This window comes from Mustela erminea, chromosome 9 (assembly GCF_009829155.1).
Source record: "Mustela erminea isolate mMusErm1 chromosome 9, mMusErm1.Pri, whole genome shotgun sequence".
In the NCBI taxonomy this organism is placed as follows: Eukaryota; Metazoa; Chordata; class Mammalia; order Carnivora; family Mustelidae; genus Mustela; species Mustela erminea.
Window position 1 is genome coordinate 84,864,645 of NC_045622.1, and position 16,793 is coordinate 84,881,437.

At 45.0% G+C, this 16,793-nt stretch overlaps 1 protein-coding gene and 1 non-coding gene across 9 annotated transcripts in view; one reads left to right on the forward strand and one right to left on the reverse strand.

The window, feature by feature from the left end:
* TCP11L1 (t-complex 11 like 1) overlaps positions 1-16,793 on the forward strand; it is a 35,637-nt gene that overhangs the window by 13,888 nt on the left and 4,956 nt on the right. For 7 of the 8 annotated variants that reach the window (XR_004288981.1, XR_004288982.1, XM_032356550.1 and 4 more), the window contains 6 exons: positions 256-388; positions 2,226-2,346; positions 3,426-3,646; positions 9,822-9,958; positions 12,717-12,913; positions 16,362-16,543. Coding sequence is in view for 6 of the 8 variants with exons in the window: in XM_032356550.1 (XP_032212441.1) it covers positions 256-388; positions 2,226-2,346; positions 3,426-3,646; positions 9,822-9,958; positions 12,717-12,913; positions 16,362-16,543 (991 nt within the window). In the remaining 2 variants the exon portion in view is untranslated. The remainder of the gene's footprint in view (positions 1-255; positions 389-2,225; positions 2,347-3,425; positions 3,647-9,821; positions 9,959-12,716; positions 12,914-16,361; positions 16,544-16,793) is intronic. The other variant, XM_032356555.1, reaches the window with a different exon arrangement.
* Positions 1,597-1,737, reverse strand: LOC116600384. The gene has a single exon (XR_004289607.1). It is a non-coding gene; the product is annotated as a U4 spliceosomal RNA (small nuclear RNA).

Consider the following 16,793-nt stretch of genomic DNA (forward strand, 5'->3'; position numbering starts at 1 on the left):
AATCATTTCCACCGACCAGCCATAAGTAAAAAACTGGCTATTTTCAGTGTTGGAAGTGGTCTCTGTTTTTAGGTTTCTAGGTTAAAAAAAAAAAATGAAACAGGTAAAGTTCTGTTGTTTGAAATTGCCAGAATATTTTCATAAATAGAGGCATAACCAAAATTATTAGCTGGTACCAGAACCACTGCCTTATCCTCACATTAATGGAAATTTTAATCTAGAGAAGCAAATTTCTTACACTGGGTTTTGTTACAGCTAGTCCTCCTCGATTTGTGACAGTAGAAGAACTTCTAGAGACAGCGAAAGGAGTCACTAACATGGCTCTAGCCCATGAAATTGTAGTAAATGGAGACTTTCGGATTAAACCAGTCGAATTACCAGAAGACAGGTAAGGCGGTTACTGAGTTACCTTGTTTAGTAGAACTCTGCCATTTCCCAGTTCTGGAAAGGTCTTCTCCGCTTGATGTCAGCATATTCAAATGTATTTTTTCCTATTGTATGTTGTTGCTAAAAAAAAAAAAATCCCTCAGTATGCCTGTGCTTGGAATCACTAGTGTTTGGAAATGGATCTCAGGACCACTGATCATAAATAAAAGGTCTAGGAAATCTGTGGACACCTTTCATGTCAGTTTCCCCCTACTGCATAGGGCTTAGCTGTCCTATCTTGTGTTTTCTTTTTTTTTTTTTTTTTTTTTAAAGATTTTATTTATTTATTTGACAGAGAGAAATCACAAGTAGATGGAGAGGCAGGCAGAGAGAGAGAGAGAGAGGGAAGCAGGCTCCCTGCTGAGCAGAGAGCCCGATGCGGGCCACGATCCCAGGACCCTGAGATCATGACCTGAGCCGAAGGCAGCAGCTTAACCCACTGAGCCACCCAGGCGCCCCTATCTTGTGTTTTCATTGTACTGTTGCATTCATTTCTTGTAAACTACCACATTGTACTGTAATTGTTGGTTTACTGCGTTCTTCACCAGATTGTAATCTACAAAGACAAGGACTATACATTATTTTCTACGTCCGTAGCACCTGGCACACATCATATTGAATCTAAAACTCTTGAGTGTAAAAGTGTACCTTCTAAAATGTATTGTCATAAGAAAGAAAAATCATTGCCCATTATAACTGTACAAGTGTCGTGATAAACATTGGAGGAGGAATGGCTGCTGGGTTGCCAAGCTATGGTGTCGCACACATGAACCTTTTATGACTTTATAGACCTTTCTTCTGTGTTCTGCAAAGATAGTACTTTTTCACATTAATAATGAAGAACTACCTGTTTTGCTCTCACAATATAAAGACTCTGTTTTGTTTTGTTTTTTTGAAGTTTTTATTTGTAAGTAATCTCTACACCCTACATGGGGCTCAAACTCCAAACCCTGAGATCATGCTCTACTGACCAAGCCAGCCAGGTGCCCCCAGAGACTGGTTTTATTTATTTATTTTTTTAAAAAATTATTTATTTATTTATTTATTTTTAAGATTTTATTTATTTATTTGACAAGAGAGAGATCACAAGTAGGCAGAGAGGCAGGCAGAGAGAGAGGAGGAAGCAGGCTTCCCGCTGAGCAGAGAGCCCGATGCGGGACTCGATCCCAGGACCCTGAGATCATGACCTGAGCTGAAGGCAGCGGCTTAACCCACTGAGCCACCCAGGCATCCCCAGAGACTGGTTTTAATTAGCAATAATTGCGCCTCGGATAAACCTCATTGGCTACAATACTGCCACTGCGCAAAGCTGGTTTTAATGAGATGTTATATTGTTAGTGGTAAGAGTTCGGTACCTAATTAAGCAAGTATCACACAGATCACATAGGAATAGGATATTTTCTGGAAGTAAAGTACTTCAGCCTATATATATGCCGAGTTGTTATCTTAAACTGCTTAATCATAAATATCTTAAGGAACTTGCTGTTTTCTGAGAAAATTAAAACAGCTCCGAACTTTTCAATATGCTTTTTAGCCTATGGCACTGTTATACGCTATTAATTGGCCCAATGTCATCTGTCAAATGAGTTGAAAGTTATTCTGTCCAATGAGTTATTTATTGAAATAAATCACTAAACTTAAAATAAGGTATGTGCTTGGTTTAAGTATATCCAGGAAATCTTTCCTTCATCCAAATTATTTTTAAAATTTCTCACCCTCAACTTGGAGAATTTGCGCTTTTGGAAGTGATTCGAGGCTCAAATATTTTATTTGCTTATTTTTTTCCTATTTGTTTCCAGTTTGGAGAAGAGAGTGAAGGAGATTGTACATAAAGCTTTTTGGGATTGCTTGAGTGTCCAGCTAAGTGAAGACCCCCCCACATATGACCATGCCATCAAACTTGTTGGGGAAATCAAAGAGGTGAGGCAAAGAGCCATTTGTGGTGCTTTTGTGGTGTGTTTGGAGTAGTCAGCTTCTCTGTGTTACTGCACCAAAAGACTTGAAAGAAATTGAAGGATAAGTTAAACCTTGTACTTGCTGAAATGTGGATTAAGACTATTTTTGGCTCAATGTGCTTTTAAAATTTTGAAACAAACCATGATAACTTGAAGGCTTTACTTTTGTAAATGAAGTTGTATTTGTCTGTGTGTATGTATTTTTTTAATATTTAAAGATTGATTTATTGAGAGCAAGAGAGCACACGTGGGAGCAGGGTCAGAGGGAGGGGAGAATCAAGCAGACTCTATGCTGAGCAAGGAGCCCAACATGGGGCTCAGTCTCACATACTGCTGACCCTGAATTCATGATCTGAGCTGAAACCAAGACTTAGATGCTTAACTGACTGAGCAAACCAGGTGCCCCTGAAGGTTCAGATTTTTAGAAAGAATTATTTAAGGAAAACAAAAGTTATTTTACAATATACGTGGTTTGTAAAAAAAAAAAATTAATAGGTGTGGATGTGTTCAATTTATAATGGCCAAAAAATGATTCAGTCCATGGGATAGAGAAGGCGTTATGTAGAAGTTAATTCTTTTGCAAATACCTTTAGCAGTGGTATCAAAGAAATGTATCAGTGGAAATTGACATCTGTGTTGGCTCAGAGGCTCACATTAATTATGTTTTTTCTCATTTTTAACAGTATCTTTTATCTGAGGTACTGCTGCATAAACCTTAAATGGAAGCTTAAATAACTAGTCTAAATGATTTGCAAACAGGGCACCTGGCTGGCTCAGTCAGTAAGGCACACAACTCTTGATCTCAAGGTTATGAGTTTGAGCCTCGTATTGGGCATAGAGCCTATTTTAAAAATAAATAAATGATTTGTAAACATGTTTTCTATCCACTGTTAAATAAAAGGTTAAAATATATATCACAGTAACAATTGTATTACAGTAACAATTGATAAGCCCTTATTTGGGTCATTGTGAGTTCCTTTGCATATAATAAAAAATATGTCTAACTAAGAAACTTTGATTTAACTTAGCTGTGCTCTTTTGTAGACTCTCTTATCTTTCTTGCTGCCTGGTCACACTAGACTGAGAAACCAGATAACAGAAGTCTTGGATCTGGATCTGATAAAGCAAGAAGCAGAGAATGGGGCCTTAGACATTTCCAAGCTGGCAGAATTCATTATTGGCATGATGGGGACCCTCTGTGCACCTGCTCGAGATGAGGAGGTCAAGAAACTAAAGGACATTAAGGAAATAGTGCCTCTTTTCAGGTATAGGAATCATGTTAATCACCTTCAGTGTGCTTAAAATACAGAGCCTTTTCTCTTTTTCTTTTCTTTTTAGATTTATTCATCTTGGAGTGGGGGGAGGGGCAGAGGGAGAGAGTCTCAGATAGACTCCATGCTGAGCGTGGACACACGGCTCAATCAGAGCCTGTTTTCAAATTTAGAATTCAAGTGTAGATACATGTGAATTTAAAAAAAAAATAAAAAACAAACATTTTGTAAAATAAAGAAAAGTAGAAAGAAGGAAAAAAAATCATCCATAATTTTACCATCTAGAGGCAAAATCACTGTTAATCATGTTGATATTTTTTTTTGTTTTTTTCTCCCTCAACATTTTATTTTGAAAAATTCCAAACGTACAAAAAAGTTAAAAAAAAAAAACAAAACCATACGGTTAATACTCATGTATCCTTTACACAGATCTCCCAGGTTTTTTGTTTGTTTGTCTTAAATATTTACATATTTGAAAGAGAGGGAATGTGGTGGGGAGAGAGAGGGAGATAGCTTGGAGCCTGTTGTGGGGCTCAGTCACAACACTGAGATCATGACCTGAGTGGAAATCAAGTCAGATGCCTTAAATAACTGAGCCACCTAGGTGCCTCCAGACATTGTGACATTTTACCCTTAAACCTTTGAGTAGGTGTCTCCCAAAAATGTGGACATTCTTCTGTATAATTAAAAAGAGGGTCATCTTGCTGGTTCAGTCACTAGAGTGTGTGACTCTTGATCTCCAGGTTGTGAGTTCCAACCTCACATTGGGGGTAGAGATTACTTAAAAATAAAATCGTAAGCAAGGGGCATGTTGACGGCTTGGTTGGTTAAGTGTCTGCCTTTTGCTCAGGTTAGGATCCCAGGGTCCTGGGATTGAGCCCTACATTGGGCTCTCTACTCAGCAGCCTGCTTGTGTGCATGCTCTCTCTGTGCCAAATAAATAAAATCTTAAAAAAAAAAAATCTTAAAAATATCTTAAATTCTTAAAATCTTAAAAATAATAAATATCTTAAAATCTTAAAAATCTTAAAATAAAATCTTAAAAAATAAAAATCTTAAAAACAAAAAACCAAGACATTGAAGAAATTTAACATGAATATAATTCTATTAACTAACATATAATTCATATTAACTACCTTTGGTCTTTTGGGTGTTTATTTTTAAAGATCTTCTTTTTTGTTTGTTTGTTTATTTTATTCATCAGAGAGACACAGAGAGACAGAGGGAGAAGCATGCTCCCCGCCGAGCAGGGAGTCAGATGCTGGACTCTATCCCAGAACCACCCGGGGATCATGACCTGAGCCGAAGGCAGATGCTTAACCAACTGAGCCTCTCAGATGCTTAGGTGTTTATTTTTAAATATATATAATCATGATCAAATTTCTATAATTTTTTAAAAAAGATTTTCATTTATTTGACAGAGATCACAAGTAGGCAGAGAGGCAGGCAGAGAGAAAGGAGGAAGCAGGCTCCCCGCTGAGCAGAGAGCCCAATACAGGGCTCAATCCCAGGACCCTGAGATCATGACCTGAGAGGCTGTAACCCACTGAGCCACCCAGTTGCCCCTATATAATTTTTTTAAAAGTAGGCTCCATACCTAAAGCTTTTATGCCTGACCCTGAGATCAAGAGTTGCATGCTGTACCAACTGAGACACCCCAAATTTATATAATTTTTCTGATAATATTATTATTTTTTTATAAAGATTTTTATTTATTTATTTGACAGACAGAGATCACAAGTAGGCAGAGAGGCAGACAGAGAGAGAGAGGGAAGCAGGCTCCCTGCTGAGCAGAGAGCCCAATGCAGGACTTGATCCCAGGACCCTGAGATCATGACCCAAGCCGAAGGCAGCGGCTCAACCCACTGAGCCACCCAGGCGCCCCATTCCGATAATATTATTGATAAACAATTGACATGATGCTGCATGAGAATGTGACTTTTGGCCAGCTGCTTAGCTCTATATGTAGTGACTGGGACACCACACTTTGGAAATCCTTTAGGGGAGTAGCTTTTATAACAGGTCATGTCCCTGGTGGAGACACTAGAAGCCATGCCATAGAATTATTACGAACTCTATTAGCACACATATATACATAAATATGTTAGCCGGGCAGCCCCCAAACCTCTGTCTTCTCTCAGCTGTTATGTAACCTGTGTGCTGCTGCCTTATTGGCCATCTGAGTGACTAGATGATGCCAGATCTCGTGAGCCCAAATGTTCAGCTGACTCTAAGAAGTCCTCCTGGTGGGCATTGTGGGCCTGACTTTTTCTATAAACCTTACACCCTAATTAGGGTGGCTCAGTTGTCAAGTGTCTGCCTTCAGCTCAGGTCATGATCTCAGAGTCCTGGGATCGAGCCCCAAATTGGGCTCCCTCTTCTGCGGGAAGCCTGCTTCTCCCTCTCCCACTCCCCCAGCTTGTGTTCCCTCTCTTGCTGTCTCTCTCTCTCTCAAATAAATAAATGAAATCTTAAATAAATAGACAAACAAATATACCCTGTTTCACTTTTTTTTAATTGAAAGTGTCATTGAGATAATTGTGTGTTCGTGTGGAGTTGTAAGAAATAATACAGGACACTTTATCCAGCGTCCCCCGAAGCTAACCTTCCGCAGAACTGCAGAGGCGTCACAACTAGACTGTCGAGATGAATACAATCCAGGGACCTCACTCAGATTTCCAGTTTTACTTGAATGCGCTTGTGTCTGTATATTAATTTTTATATAATTTTATCCCTGTGTAAGTTTGTGTATCCACCACTGCATTCAAGGTTCTGGGCAGTTCCAACACCACAGTATCCCTTTTGTAAAACCAATGTAGATTATTTCTTAAGACTCCCCATAGGTATTTGCAATGGCCGCAAGATATTTATTTGCATAGATATGGCTAACTATTACCCTATGAAGATGGACAATTAGAGTACATATAATTACTGTTTAATCCTGTTATGAACATCCTTGCAAATAAAACTTTTTTCTATATTTTAGATTATTTCCTAACTATAAGTTCTTTAGGGTGTGAGAGCACAAGCAGGGGGAGCAGCAGAGGGAGAAGGAGAAGCAGACTCCCTACTGAGCAGGGAGCCTGGTGCAGGGCTTAGTCCTAGGACCCTGGGATCATGACCTGAGCCAAAGGCAGATGCTTAACCAACTGAGCCACCCAGGCGCCCCTAAGTTCTTAAATAGGCTTCCTGTGCCAGAGGATAGGAACAGTTTTAAGATTCTCACTGCATGTTACCAAGTTGCTTTCCAAAAGTTCCTTTTATTTTCAGATTTTTTTTTTTTTTTTAAGATTTGATTTGAGAGAGAGGGGCGCCTGGGTGGCTCAGTGGGTTAAGCCGCTGCCTTCGGCTCAGGTCATGATCTCAGGGTCCTGGGATCGAGTCCCGTGTCGGGCTCTCTGCTCGGCAGGGAGCCTGCTTCCCAATCTCTCTCTCTCTGGCTGCCTCTCCATCTATTTGTGATTTCTTTCTGTCAAATTAATAAATAAAATCTTTAAAAAAAAAAGATTTTATTTGAGAGAGAGCGTGAGCATAAGCAGTGTGGGTGAGGGGAGAGGGGCAGAGGGAGAGGAAGAAGCAGGCTCCCTCCTGAGCAGATAGCCTGGATGTGGGGCTTGATTGCAGGACGCTGGGACCAGGACCTGAACTAAAGGCAGACACTTAAGCGACTGAACCACCCAGGTGCCCTTATTTTCAGCTTTCTTGATATCCTTATATAAGTGTTTGGTTCGTATAAAAATGCTCTGCATTGTGAAGTTACCTCAGGGTTTAGAAAGCCGTGAAACACCTCCCAAAAAGGGGCACCTGGCTGGTTCATTCCGTAGAATGTGTGACTCTTTTTTTTTTTTTTTTAAAGATTTTATTTATTTATTTGACAGAGAGAGATCACAAGTAGGCAGAGAGGCAGGCAGAGAGAGAGAGGAGGAAACAGGCTCCCTGCTGAGCAGAGAGCCCGATGTGGGACTCGATCCCAACACCCTGAGATCATGACCTGAGCCGAAGGCAGCGGCTTAACCCACTGAGCCACCCAGGCGCCCGAGTGTGTGACTCTTAATCTCAGAGTCATGAATTCAAGCCCCACGCTGGGTGTGGAGATTACTTAAAAATAAAAATCCTTTTTTTTTTTTTTAAAGGTTTTATTTATTTATTTGACAGACAGAGATCACAAGTAGGCAGAGAGGCAGGCTGAGAGAGAGGGGGAAGCAGGCTCCCTGCTGAGCAGGGAGCCCGATGCAGGGCTCCATCATGACCTGAGCTGAAGGCAGAGGCTTAACCCACTGAGCCACCCAGGCACCCCTAAAAATAAAAATCTTATTGGGGCTCCTGGATGACTCGGTTGGGCGTCTGCCTTTGGCTCAGATCATGTCCTGGGGTTCCAGGATCAAGCTCTATCCGGCTTCCTACTTATCGGGGAGTCTGCTTTTTCCCTCTGCCCCTCACCCCGCTGGTTTTCTCTCTCTCTCTCCCCACCTCTCCGTCTCTCTCTCAAATAATAAAAATATTTTTTAAAAAAATCTTAACAAAAAACTCCTAAAAATGGATGTGTTTATTTTTTTTTTTTAAAGATTATTTATTTATTTATTTGACAGAGAGAGAAATCACAAGTAGGTGGAGAGTCAGGCAGAGAGAGAGAGAGAAGCAGGCTCCCGCTGAGCAAAGAGCCCGATGCGGAGCCCGATGCAGGGCTCGATCCCAGGACACTGAGATCATGACCTGAGCCGAAGGCAGCGGCTTAAACCACTGAGCCACCCAGGCGCCCCAAAATGGATGTGTTTATTCATGCAACAGGCTCTTACTGAACATCTCTAAAGCAGTGGGCCTGGTGCTAAATGTTAGAATAGTCAGAAAGAGCTTCTAATAAGGCCAAGTGAGGAGTTCCTAGGAAGTGAGTCCTCTGGGGAAATAACTTGCAGCAAACTCAACCTAAACTCAAATTCCTACTGAGACAGAGAAGGCCCGGGAAGTCCGTACACTGTTGAAAGGGAGGCAGCTGAATGTGGGCCCGCGTTGTCAGATCTTCTCATTTCTCAGGAGAGGCTGGAAATGGAGGTCTTTGAAAACATGTTGGGAGCACAAACGCGTTCGTGGGCTACTCCAGTCAGTGGCTGCCAGTGGGCAGTTTCCGGCCGTCACTGGTCTGCAGTCTAGTTGCAGTTGATTTAGGGAATTGCTAAGGAGTGTTCAGAGGAGAAGCAGAATGTGCCCTGGAGAAAGGGGGGCTGGTCCATGTACTTGGGAGGTGTTCAGGATGGCAGGGGAAAGGCCACAAATCGTTCTCAGACTGTGATTTTTCCATGATAAACACCCACACATAAGGTCATTGTATCGTACAGTGTTATATCAGTCCCAGAGGGCATCAGGGGACTCAGAGGACATGTGACCCTGTTCTTCCTTCCATGTGGGGCCACACCCAAGCCTGTACCTTGGGTTCTCAGCCACCTTCAGCAAATAGGTCCCTTAGCAGCTCCCAGCCTCTGGAGAGAGAGGTATGTACCTGACAGGCGGGACTCGAGGCGTCCTGAGCATCGGGTCAGGTCTGCTCGTCGGGCACATTCAGAGTACGAGCTCACAGTTCTGCTGCAAAACTAGAACAGAAAGCAGGCCCTGAAACGAAGATCCTGGGGGGAGAGAGGAGAGAGTTCTTATTCTTTCTTTGCTGGGAAAGTGAATTAGCCTGTGTGACCATGAAGACCGGGTGGTCCCGTGTCTGCCCTTGACCTCAGGTCCTGGCTGTCCTTCCTCTGTGCCTCCAGGAGGGCTGACCCAGTGCCAAGGAGCGAGTTCCAGCCTACACAGGCAGTTGGGGAGCTGTGTTTGCTTGGACGTAGGCCATGGAGGAGTGGGGACAGAAGGCAGCTTAAAAACTTAGTCTTTTTAATCTGTTACTTAAATTTTTCTGTTTTCTAAATTTTTCTTATTTTATGCTTATTTTTTATTAAATAATCTTTTTGCCCCATGTGGAGCTCAAACTCACGACCCCAGGGTCAAGAGTCGCATGCTCTAGCAGCTGAGCCAACCAGGCGCCCCCCACTAAATTTGTTTTTCTTGATCTACTTGCTGCTCTTTTTGAGATGAAAAGCTTCTCTCAAATCTGCTGCCTTCTTTCCTCCAAGACAGTGCTTCCTTGACACGTGCCCAGTTCTAAATGCTTTTCTTCCTTTTCTCTCAGGGCAATTTTTTCCGTGTTGGACCTCATGAAAGTGGACATGGCGAACTTTGCCATCACTAGCATTAGGCCGCATCTCATGCAGCAGTCTGTGGAATACGAAAGGAAGAAGTTTCAACAGCTTTTGGAGAAGCAGCCAAGTACGTCCGATGCTTTGTGGCTCCTGCACTCTTTCTCCATTTCAGGGCCCTAGCTGGTTGCACGACGACACTGTTTGCCAAATAAAACTCAAATTTTGTATGGGAGTGTTCTGATTTCAAGATAGAAAAGTACCAGACTTTGGACTTGACAATGGACAAACAAGAGAAACAGAAGTAGAATATAAGAAAAGAAATTTAAGGGGCGCCTGGGTGGCTCAGTGGGTTAAGCCGCTGCCTTCGGCTCAGGTCATGATCTCAGGGTCCTGGGATCGAGTCCCGCATCAGGGCTCTCTGCTCAGCAGGGAGCCTGCTTCCTTCTCTCTCTCTCTCTCTGCCTGCCTCTCAGTGTACTTGTAATTTCTCTCTGTCAAATAAATAAATAAAATCTTTAAAAAAAAAAAAAAAGAAATTTAAAAGAACCAAGAAGTCCTAAATTAGGTTTTTAATGAAAACATCAGTTTGGGGTAAATCGTATGCTTGGCCTTAATTTTTAAAACATGGCAGACTTCTTGTAACTGTTTAATTCACGTGCCCCTCTCTCAAAGGTACAGGAAGAAATTTTACTTTGCCTCTGTTCTATATGCAGAAAATCTTTCTGGTTTTATACCCAGAAAAAGTCTCATTTTCATAAACCTCTCCGATGACTGCAGGAGGACAATAGGACTATAGCATGCAAAGCTATGTTGCATTTCTAGGATGGTTTTGGGGGGGTTCTCTGCATCGACAGCTGATAGTCCTGGTTAATTACAGTCTTTGGATCCAATTTATTTATTTATTTTAAGATTTTGTTTATTTGAGGGGCACCTGGGTGGCTTAGTCGGTTGAGTGTCAGCCTTTGGCTCAGGTCATGATCTCTAATGATCCCTCTCTCCTTCTGCTTGCCACTCCCCCGGCTTGTGCTCTCGCTCTCTCTCTCTGTCACTGTCAAATAAATACATAAAAGCTTAAAAAAAAAAAGATTTATTTGAGAGAGAGCACCGCTGGGGGGTGGGACAGAGACAAACAGAGAGGGAGAAGCAGGCTCCCCGCTGAGCAGGGAGCTGAATGTGGGGCTTAATTCCCAGGACCCCGAGATCATGACCTGAGCTGAAGGCAGATGCGTACCCAACTGACGCCCCTGGATCCAATTTATTATGAGTTCCATTTAGCCACTACCTGGGGTGGTTAAGAAAGAAAATGGTGGTCTCTGGCTAGATTGTGTTGCTGGCCAGAGCAGGTGCTCATCCCGCTGCAGACAGAGAAGGCCGAGCTGGCCCGGAAGGGGTCAGGACAGAGCCGAGCAGAGGAGACCCAGTTTATGGGTGTGGACCTCGATTTTTTTTTTTTTAAGATTTTATTTATTTATTTGACACAGAGAGAGAGAGATCACAATAGGCAGAGAGGCAGGCAGAGACAGAGGGAAGCAGGCTCCCTGCTGAGCGGAGAGCCCGATGTGGGCCTCGATCCTAGGACCCCAAAGCCATGGCCTGGGCCAAAGGCAGAGGCTTAACCCACTGAGCCCAGGTGCCCTATCGATTTTTTTTAAAGAGTTTTATTTATTTGACAGACAGAGTTCACAAGTAGGCAGAGAGGCAGGCAGAGAGAAAAGGGGAAGCAGGTTCCCTGCTGAGCAGAAAGCCCAATGCAGGGCTCCATCTCAGGACCTGAGCTGAAGGCAGAGGCTTTAACTCACTGAGCCACCCAGGTGCCCCTGGACCTCGATTTTGAGAAATTTTGACCAGAATGGATTGACTGCCTGGTTGATTTTTCTCGCCTTGTCCTCAGGAGGCATCCAGGCTGCCAGTTTTCCAGCAAAGAGCCTTAGTGTGTGAGTCCAGTGCCAGCAGCCAAGGGCCCAGTGAGGAGCTGCTACTGCGGCTCCTGCGCTGGTCAGGCGCCCCCTGCCTCCACATGGCCAAGCTGGGGGACTACAGAGCATGCCACCTGCAGAAGGCTAAAGGGACAGCATGGCTGCCCGCCAGGACCTCGCTCGTGCATTGACTCAGGTGCTTCCTGCGTGTTCCAGGAGCTGTCAGAGGGATTTTCTTCTCCCGTCATATGAATAAAAACCTCGTCTTTCTCTTGTGCCCCCTCAGAATCCCTGGTGCATTTCTCAGCTTAGAAGAGGAGGGAGCACCCAGGGGCAGATGAAAGACACTTGTGATCCTCCCGGCGGTGCTCCGGATGCTGCAGAAGCAGCGTCCTAGGGGCGGCACAGCTCCCCTCCCATGAGGTTGAAAGCAAATGAGCTTGATGGGAGACTCAGATCCAGATAAGGAAAAGGCCTCATTTTTAATGCAGAGGATACTTTATACTGGGAGACTCTTGCCTGTGTCTCCTGTGTCTGGGCAAGAATTTTGCATCTCCCTGAGCTGGAGTCCTCAGAGCCCCTGTCTTGTCTCCTGCCGTGGTCGGGGTGGGGGCGAGGGCCACGGTTTTTGGGACAGCTGTAGGTGGCCAGGCCTGGTTGTGTGCTTTGTATTCACTATCTTGTTAATCCTCGGAACTGCCTACAAGGTGTGGCTGTCCATCTCTTTGTAGGAGGTGGTGGTGTCCATCTCTTTGTAGGAGGAATCTGATCATCCTTAGCTGGTAATGGCGATACTCTGATTTAAACCGAGTTCTGTTTGGTTCCAAAGTCCATACTCTGTATTACTCTGTATATACCACACCTTCAGGATGATTGTGCCACACCTTCAGGATGATCATCCCTTAAAGCCATTCCAAGAAGTGTTCCTCCTGAGTGTCATGGTAATGTGGGTGGCCTTGTTTTTCACAGATTCCCTGGACTTTGTCACCCAGTGGCTGGAAGAAGCTGCAGACGACCTTACAAATCAGAAGTATAAAAGCGCCCTGCCAGCTGGGGGAGGGGCTTCCGGCTCTGGGGACGGCCCCACGCCAAATCCTGTGGCTGTCCAGAATTATGCATACCTGAAGCTTCTGAGATGGGACCACCTGCGGAGACCTTTCCCGGAAGTAGGTGCTGCAGAGCGGTCTGACTGCTTGTTTCTTTTTGTGCAGCAGAACTTTGAAAAAATAAGTTTTGTGATGGTACAGTTCTCTTACCAGAGAATGTCCCCTTTTAAATTGAACAATTCGGTGGGTTTTCATCAATTTACAGTTAGAGGACCAAAGCGTTTTCATCACCCTAAAAAGAGACCCTGTGCCCTTTCCCCACTCCCCTCCCCAGTGGCAACCACTAATCTACTTCCTGTCTCTCTGGATTTGCTTCTTCTGGACATTTCGTATAAATGGGATCCTGCACTATCGGCCTTTTGTGTCTGGCTTCTTGGACCGAGCATGATGTTCGTCCATGTCATACGTAGGAGTACTTCATTTCTTGATTGGAAGTTGTACTTTTTTAACTGTAAAATATGCGTAATACAAAATACACTGTCTTTTTTTTTTCTTTTTAGTTTTTTAAGTAAGCTCTACACCCAGTGTGGGGCTCGTACTCACAACCCCCAGATCAGGGGTTGTGCACTCCACCAACTGAGCCAGCCAGGCACCCCAAGATTTCCCATCACTATGTGTACAGTTCAGGGTGTAAAGGACGTTCTCACGGTTGGCCCACCACTACCACTGTCCTCTCCAGAGCTTTCCCGTCTTCACAAATTCAAACTCTTTTGTTTTTTTTTAAGATTTTATTTATTTATTTGACAGAGATCACAAGTAGGCAGAGAGGCAGGCAGAGAGGGGGGTGGCAAGCAGGCTCCCAGCTGAGCAGAGAACCCGATGCGGGGCTCGATCGCAGGACCCTGAGATCATGACCTAAGCCCAAGGCAGAGGCTTAACCCACTGAGCCACCCAGGCATCCCTCAGACTCTTTAAATACCTTTAAACACACCTCATGCCTCCCTCCGCCTTGCCCCTGGCAACCACTGTTCTTCTTTGCGTCTCTGGGTCTTATGACTCCAGGTGCCTCATATGAATGGAATTCTACAGTGTTTGTCCTTTTGTGTCTGGCTTCTTTCACTCAGGGCATTGTTTTCAGGCTTCACCCATGTTGTGGTGTGGGTCAGCGTTTTTTTTTTAAGTCCGAACAACACTCCACCGTATGTCCCACATTTTGTTGAATCATTCATCAGTTGACAGACGTTTGGGTTGTTTCCACTTTTTGGCTACTGTGAACTGTGCTGCCCTGAACGTTTGTGTACAGGTTTTAACAGGGGGGCATGTGTTTGCAGTACTCTTGGGTGAATACCTAGGATGAGAATTGCTGGGTCCCGTGGTGATTTGAAGTTTCACACTCAGGGGAACCGAGTTTTCCCCGAGAACTGTCTACCCCCACACCTGTACCCCAAGCAGCCGCATCACTTACCCATCCCCCAGTGGTGCGCCACTGAGGGTGCGCCACTTCCAGTGTGTGCCACTGAGCTGTTGTCTTGTTTTTACACAACTTGAGTAAAACCATAGCAGTGATGTTGCTTTTCAGTTTTATGTAAATAAATCTACTTCCCATTCCATGTGCAGGATAAAAACAAACCAACCAACCATAAAGGTTTTTCACAATAAGTACTTCTTACTAAGAAGATGATAAACAAGGGATTTCCCCCATTTTTGTCTGTAACCTGCTGGTTTGGTGTGTAGACTGCCTCATTTTTTTTTAAATTTATTTATTTGATAGAGAGAGATCAGAGATCACAAGTAGGCAGAGAGGCAGGCAGAGAGAAAGGAGGAAGCAGGCTCCCTGCTGAGCAGAGAGACCAATGTGGGGCTCAATCCCAGGACCCTGAGATCATGACCTGAGCCGAAGGCAGAGGCTTTAACCCACTGAGCCACCCAGGCGCCCTGACTGCCTCATTTTTGGGGACACTTGGGGTTTTTATCTCTAGCCTTAGAAACTGCTACTTCTCTAAATCTTTCTCCTCTAAGTTCCTTATTTTTCCTTTGAAGATGCTGTAAGCCCACAGCTTCACTCTTGCCTCTGAGTTCCCTGTTTCATGCCAAGGGAGGCTTTAAAGAGGATGTGGTATTGAGGGGGCAGGGGAAGCCCCTTTCCGAATGGTGACATGTTCTTACCTGGAGGGCAGTTCGCAGCCTGACATTTCTTTTAAAATACTGCTGTGGGGAAGATGGTGTTTTCGTTGGACACCAATGTCTACCCTCAGGATTGATCGTTGGAAACGTTTTGTACCCTAAACCCCAGTCCCGCACAAAGCCGGGATGCTGCTGTGTAACATGGTGAAGTCAGGGAAGATGCTGAGTCTGGGGAAGCATCTTTGTTTAACAGAGGATCCTGACTCTCTAGGATTTTTAAACTTTACTTATTTATTTGACAGAGACACAGCGAGAGAGGGAACACAAGCACACAAGCACTGGGGAGCTGCAGAGGGAGACACAGGCTCCCTGCTGAGCAGGGGGACCCCAGAATCATGACCTGAGCAGAAGGCAGATGCTTAACAACCGAGCTACCGGCGTGCCCCCAGGATCCTGAATCTTAAAGATAGTTTTCAGTGCTTGAGACGAACTCTAGGCTAAGACCCTAAATTGTTAATGTCTTGATTTGGTGTGCCAGTTTCTTATAGCAAAACTGGCTCTTCCCATTTATTTGGGTTACCTGTAGAAACTCCCCATCGGAAGGGATATCTTGTCAGCCTTTCCAGTGTTTTTTCCTTCATCCCACGCAGGGCACTTTGACCTGGTAGAACGCATGGATGTCTGCCACGGGGGATGCAGTCAGAGAAACTCACTCACTGCTTTCTGGGTGGCTTTGGTTTGTTTTCTGTCATTCCTCCTTTTTCTACTTTCGGTTTCTTTTTTGTTTTCTTCATTCACTTGCCGACTCTGAGGGGGCCTCCTTTGTGCTAGATAGTGAGGGGGACACCAAGGTGAATCACGTAGGCTCTCTCTTCCAGCAGCTTCTCCCCTCTTTCTCTCCGGGGCTCAGAGGGCTGGGGTGCCTAGCTGCCTGGTTTGCTTGGACTGGTGTTGGCGGGGAGAGTGGTCACAGGACTTGGGAGTTCCAGTTTTAAAGTGGGGGCAGCCCTGAACAAACCGAGGTGAGTTGGTCACCCTAGCCCCGTATCTCATTACTCTTTCCTGTCTAACGATAGAACTAGTTACCGAGTGTTGGCTCCGCCAGCCCACTTTAGATCCATGGCCTTCCATCTTTAGGACATTCCCGAGAGGCAGGAATCCCTGGTCTACACAGGGCTCAGGCCGCTGAAGAAGCTGGCGTGAGGTTATCCTGCGTTTCAGTGGCGGTCTGCCTCCGGTTCTCAGTGGGCTCTAGGGCAGCCTTCCTAGGGAGAAAGCTGCTCTGAGGGGAAGGATGACTCATGCCTGACTCCCTTAAGCTCTCAAAGGACTGGAAAATTCTGCGGGAACCTGTGGAGGCACATGTGGGGCTGTGACCCCACCGCCCCCTGCTGGCCAGCCTGCATCTCTTGCTCAGGGATGATTTCTGTCGCATCCCTTACAGACCGTTTTGATGGATCAGGCTCGCTTCCAAGAGCTCCAGCTGCAGCTGGAGCACCTCACCGTCCTGGGAGCCGTGTTGCTGGTCACATTCAGCATGGCAGCCCCAGGAATCTCCAGCCAGGCCGACTTTGCTGAGAAACTCAAGATGATCGTGAAGATTCTGCTAACAGATACACATCTGCCGTAAGTGGCCCCTGTGGGATGGGGGGGAGGCAGCAGTGGCAGAGAGCAGACGGCAGCGGGGTCTCCCTGTGCTGGGGGGGGTCCCTGGGGCTGCCCTCTAGGACCGGAGAGGAAACCTTGCTCTCTGGTTTTTTCCCCCCAGCAGAACTGATTCGGGTTCCTAGGAAAGGCATTAGCGTCCATTCTGGGGTCCGCGAGGCTCTAGAAGGGTGGCTTTCACATGTTTAGGACCAAGACCCACAGTAAGAAA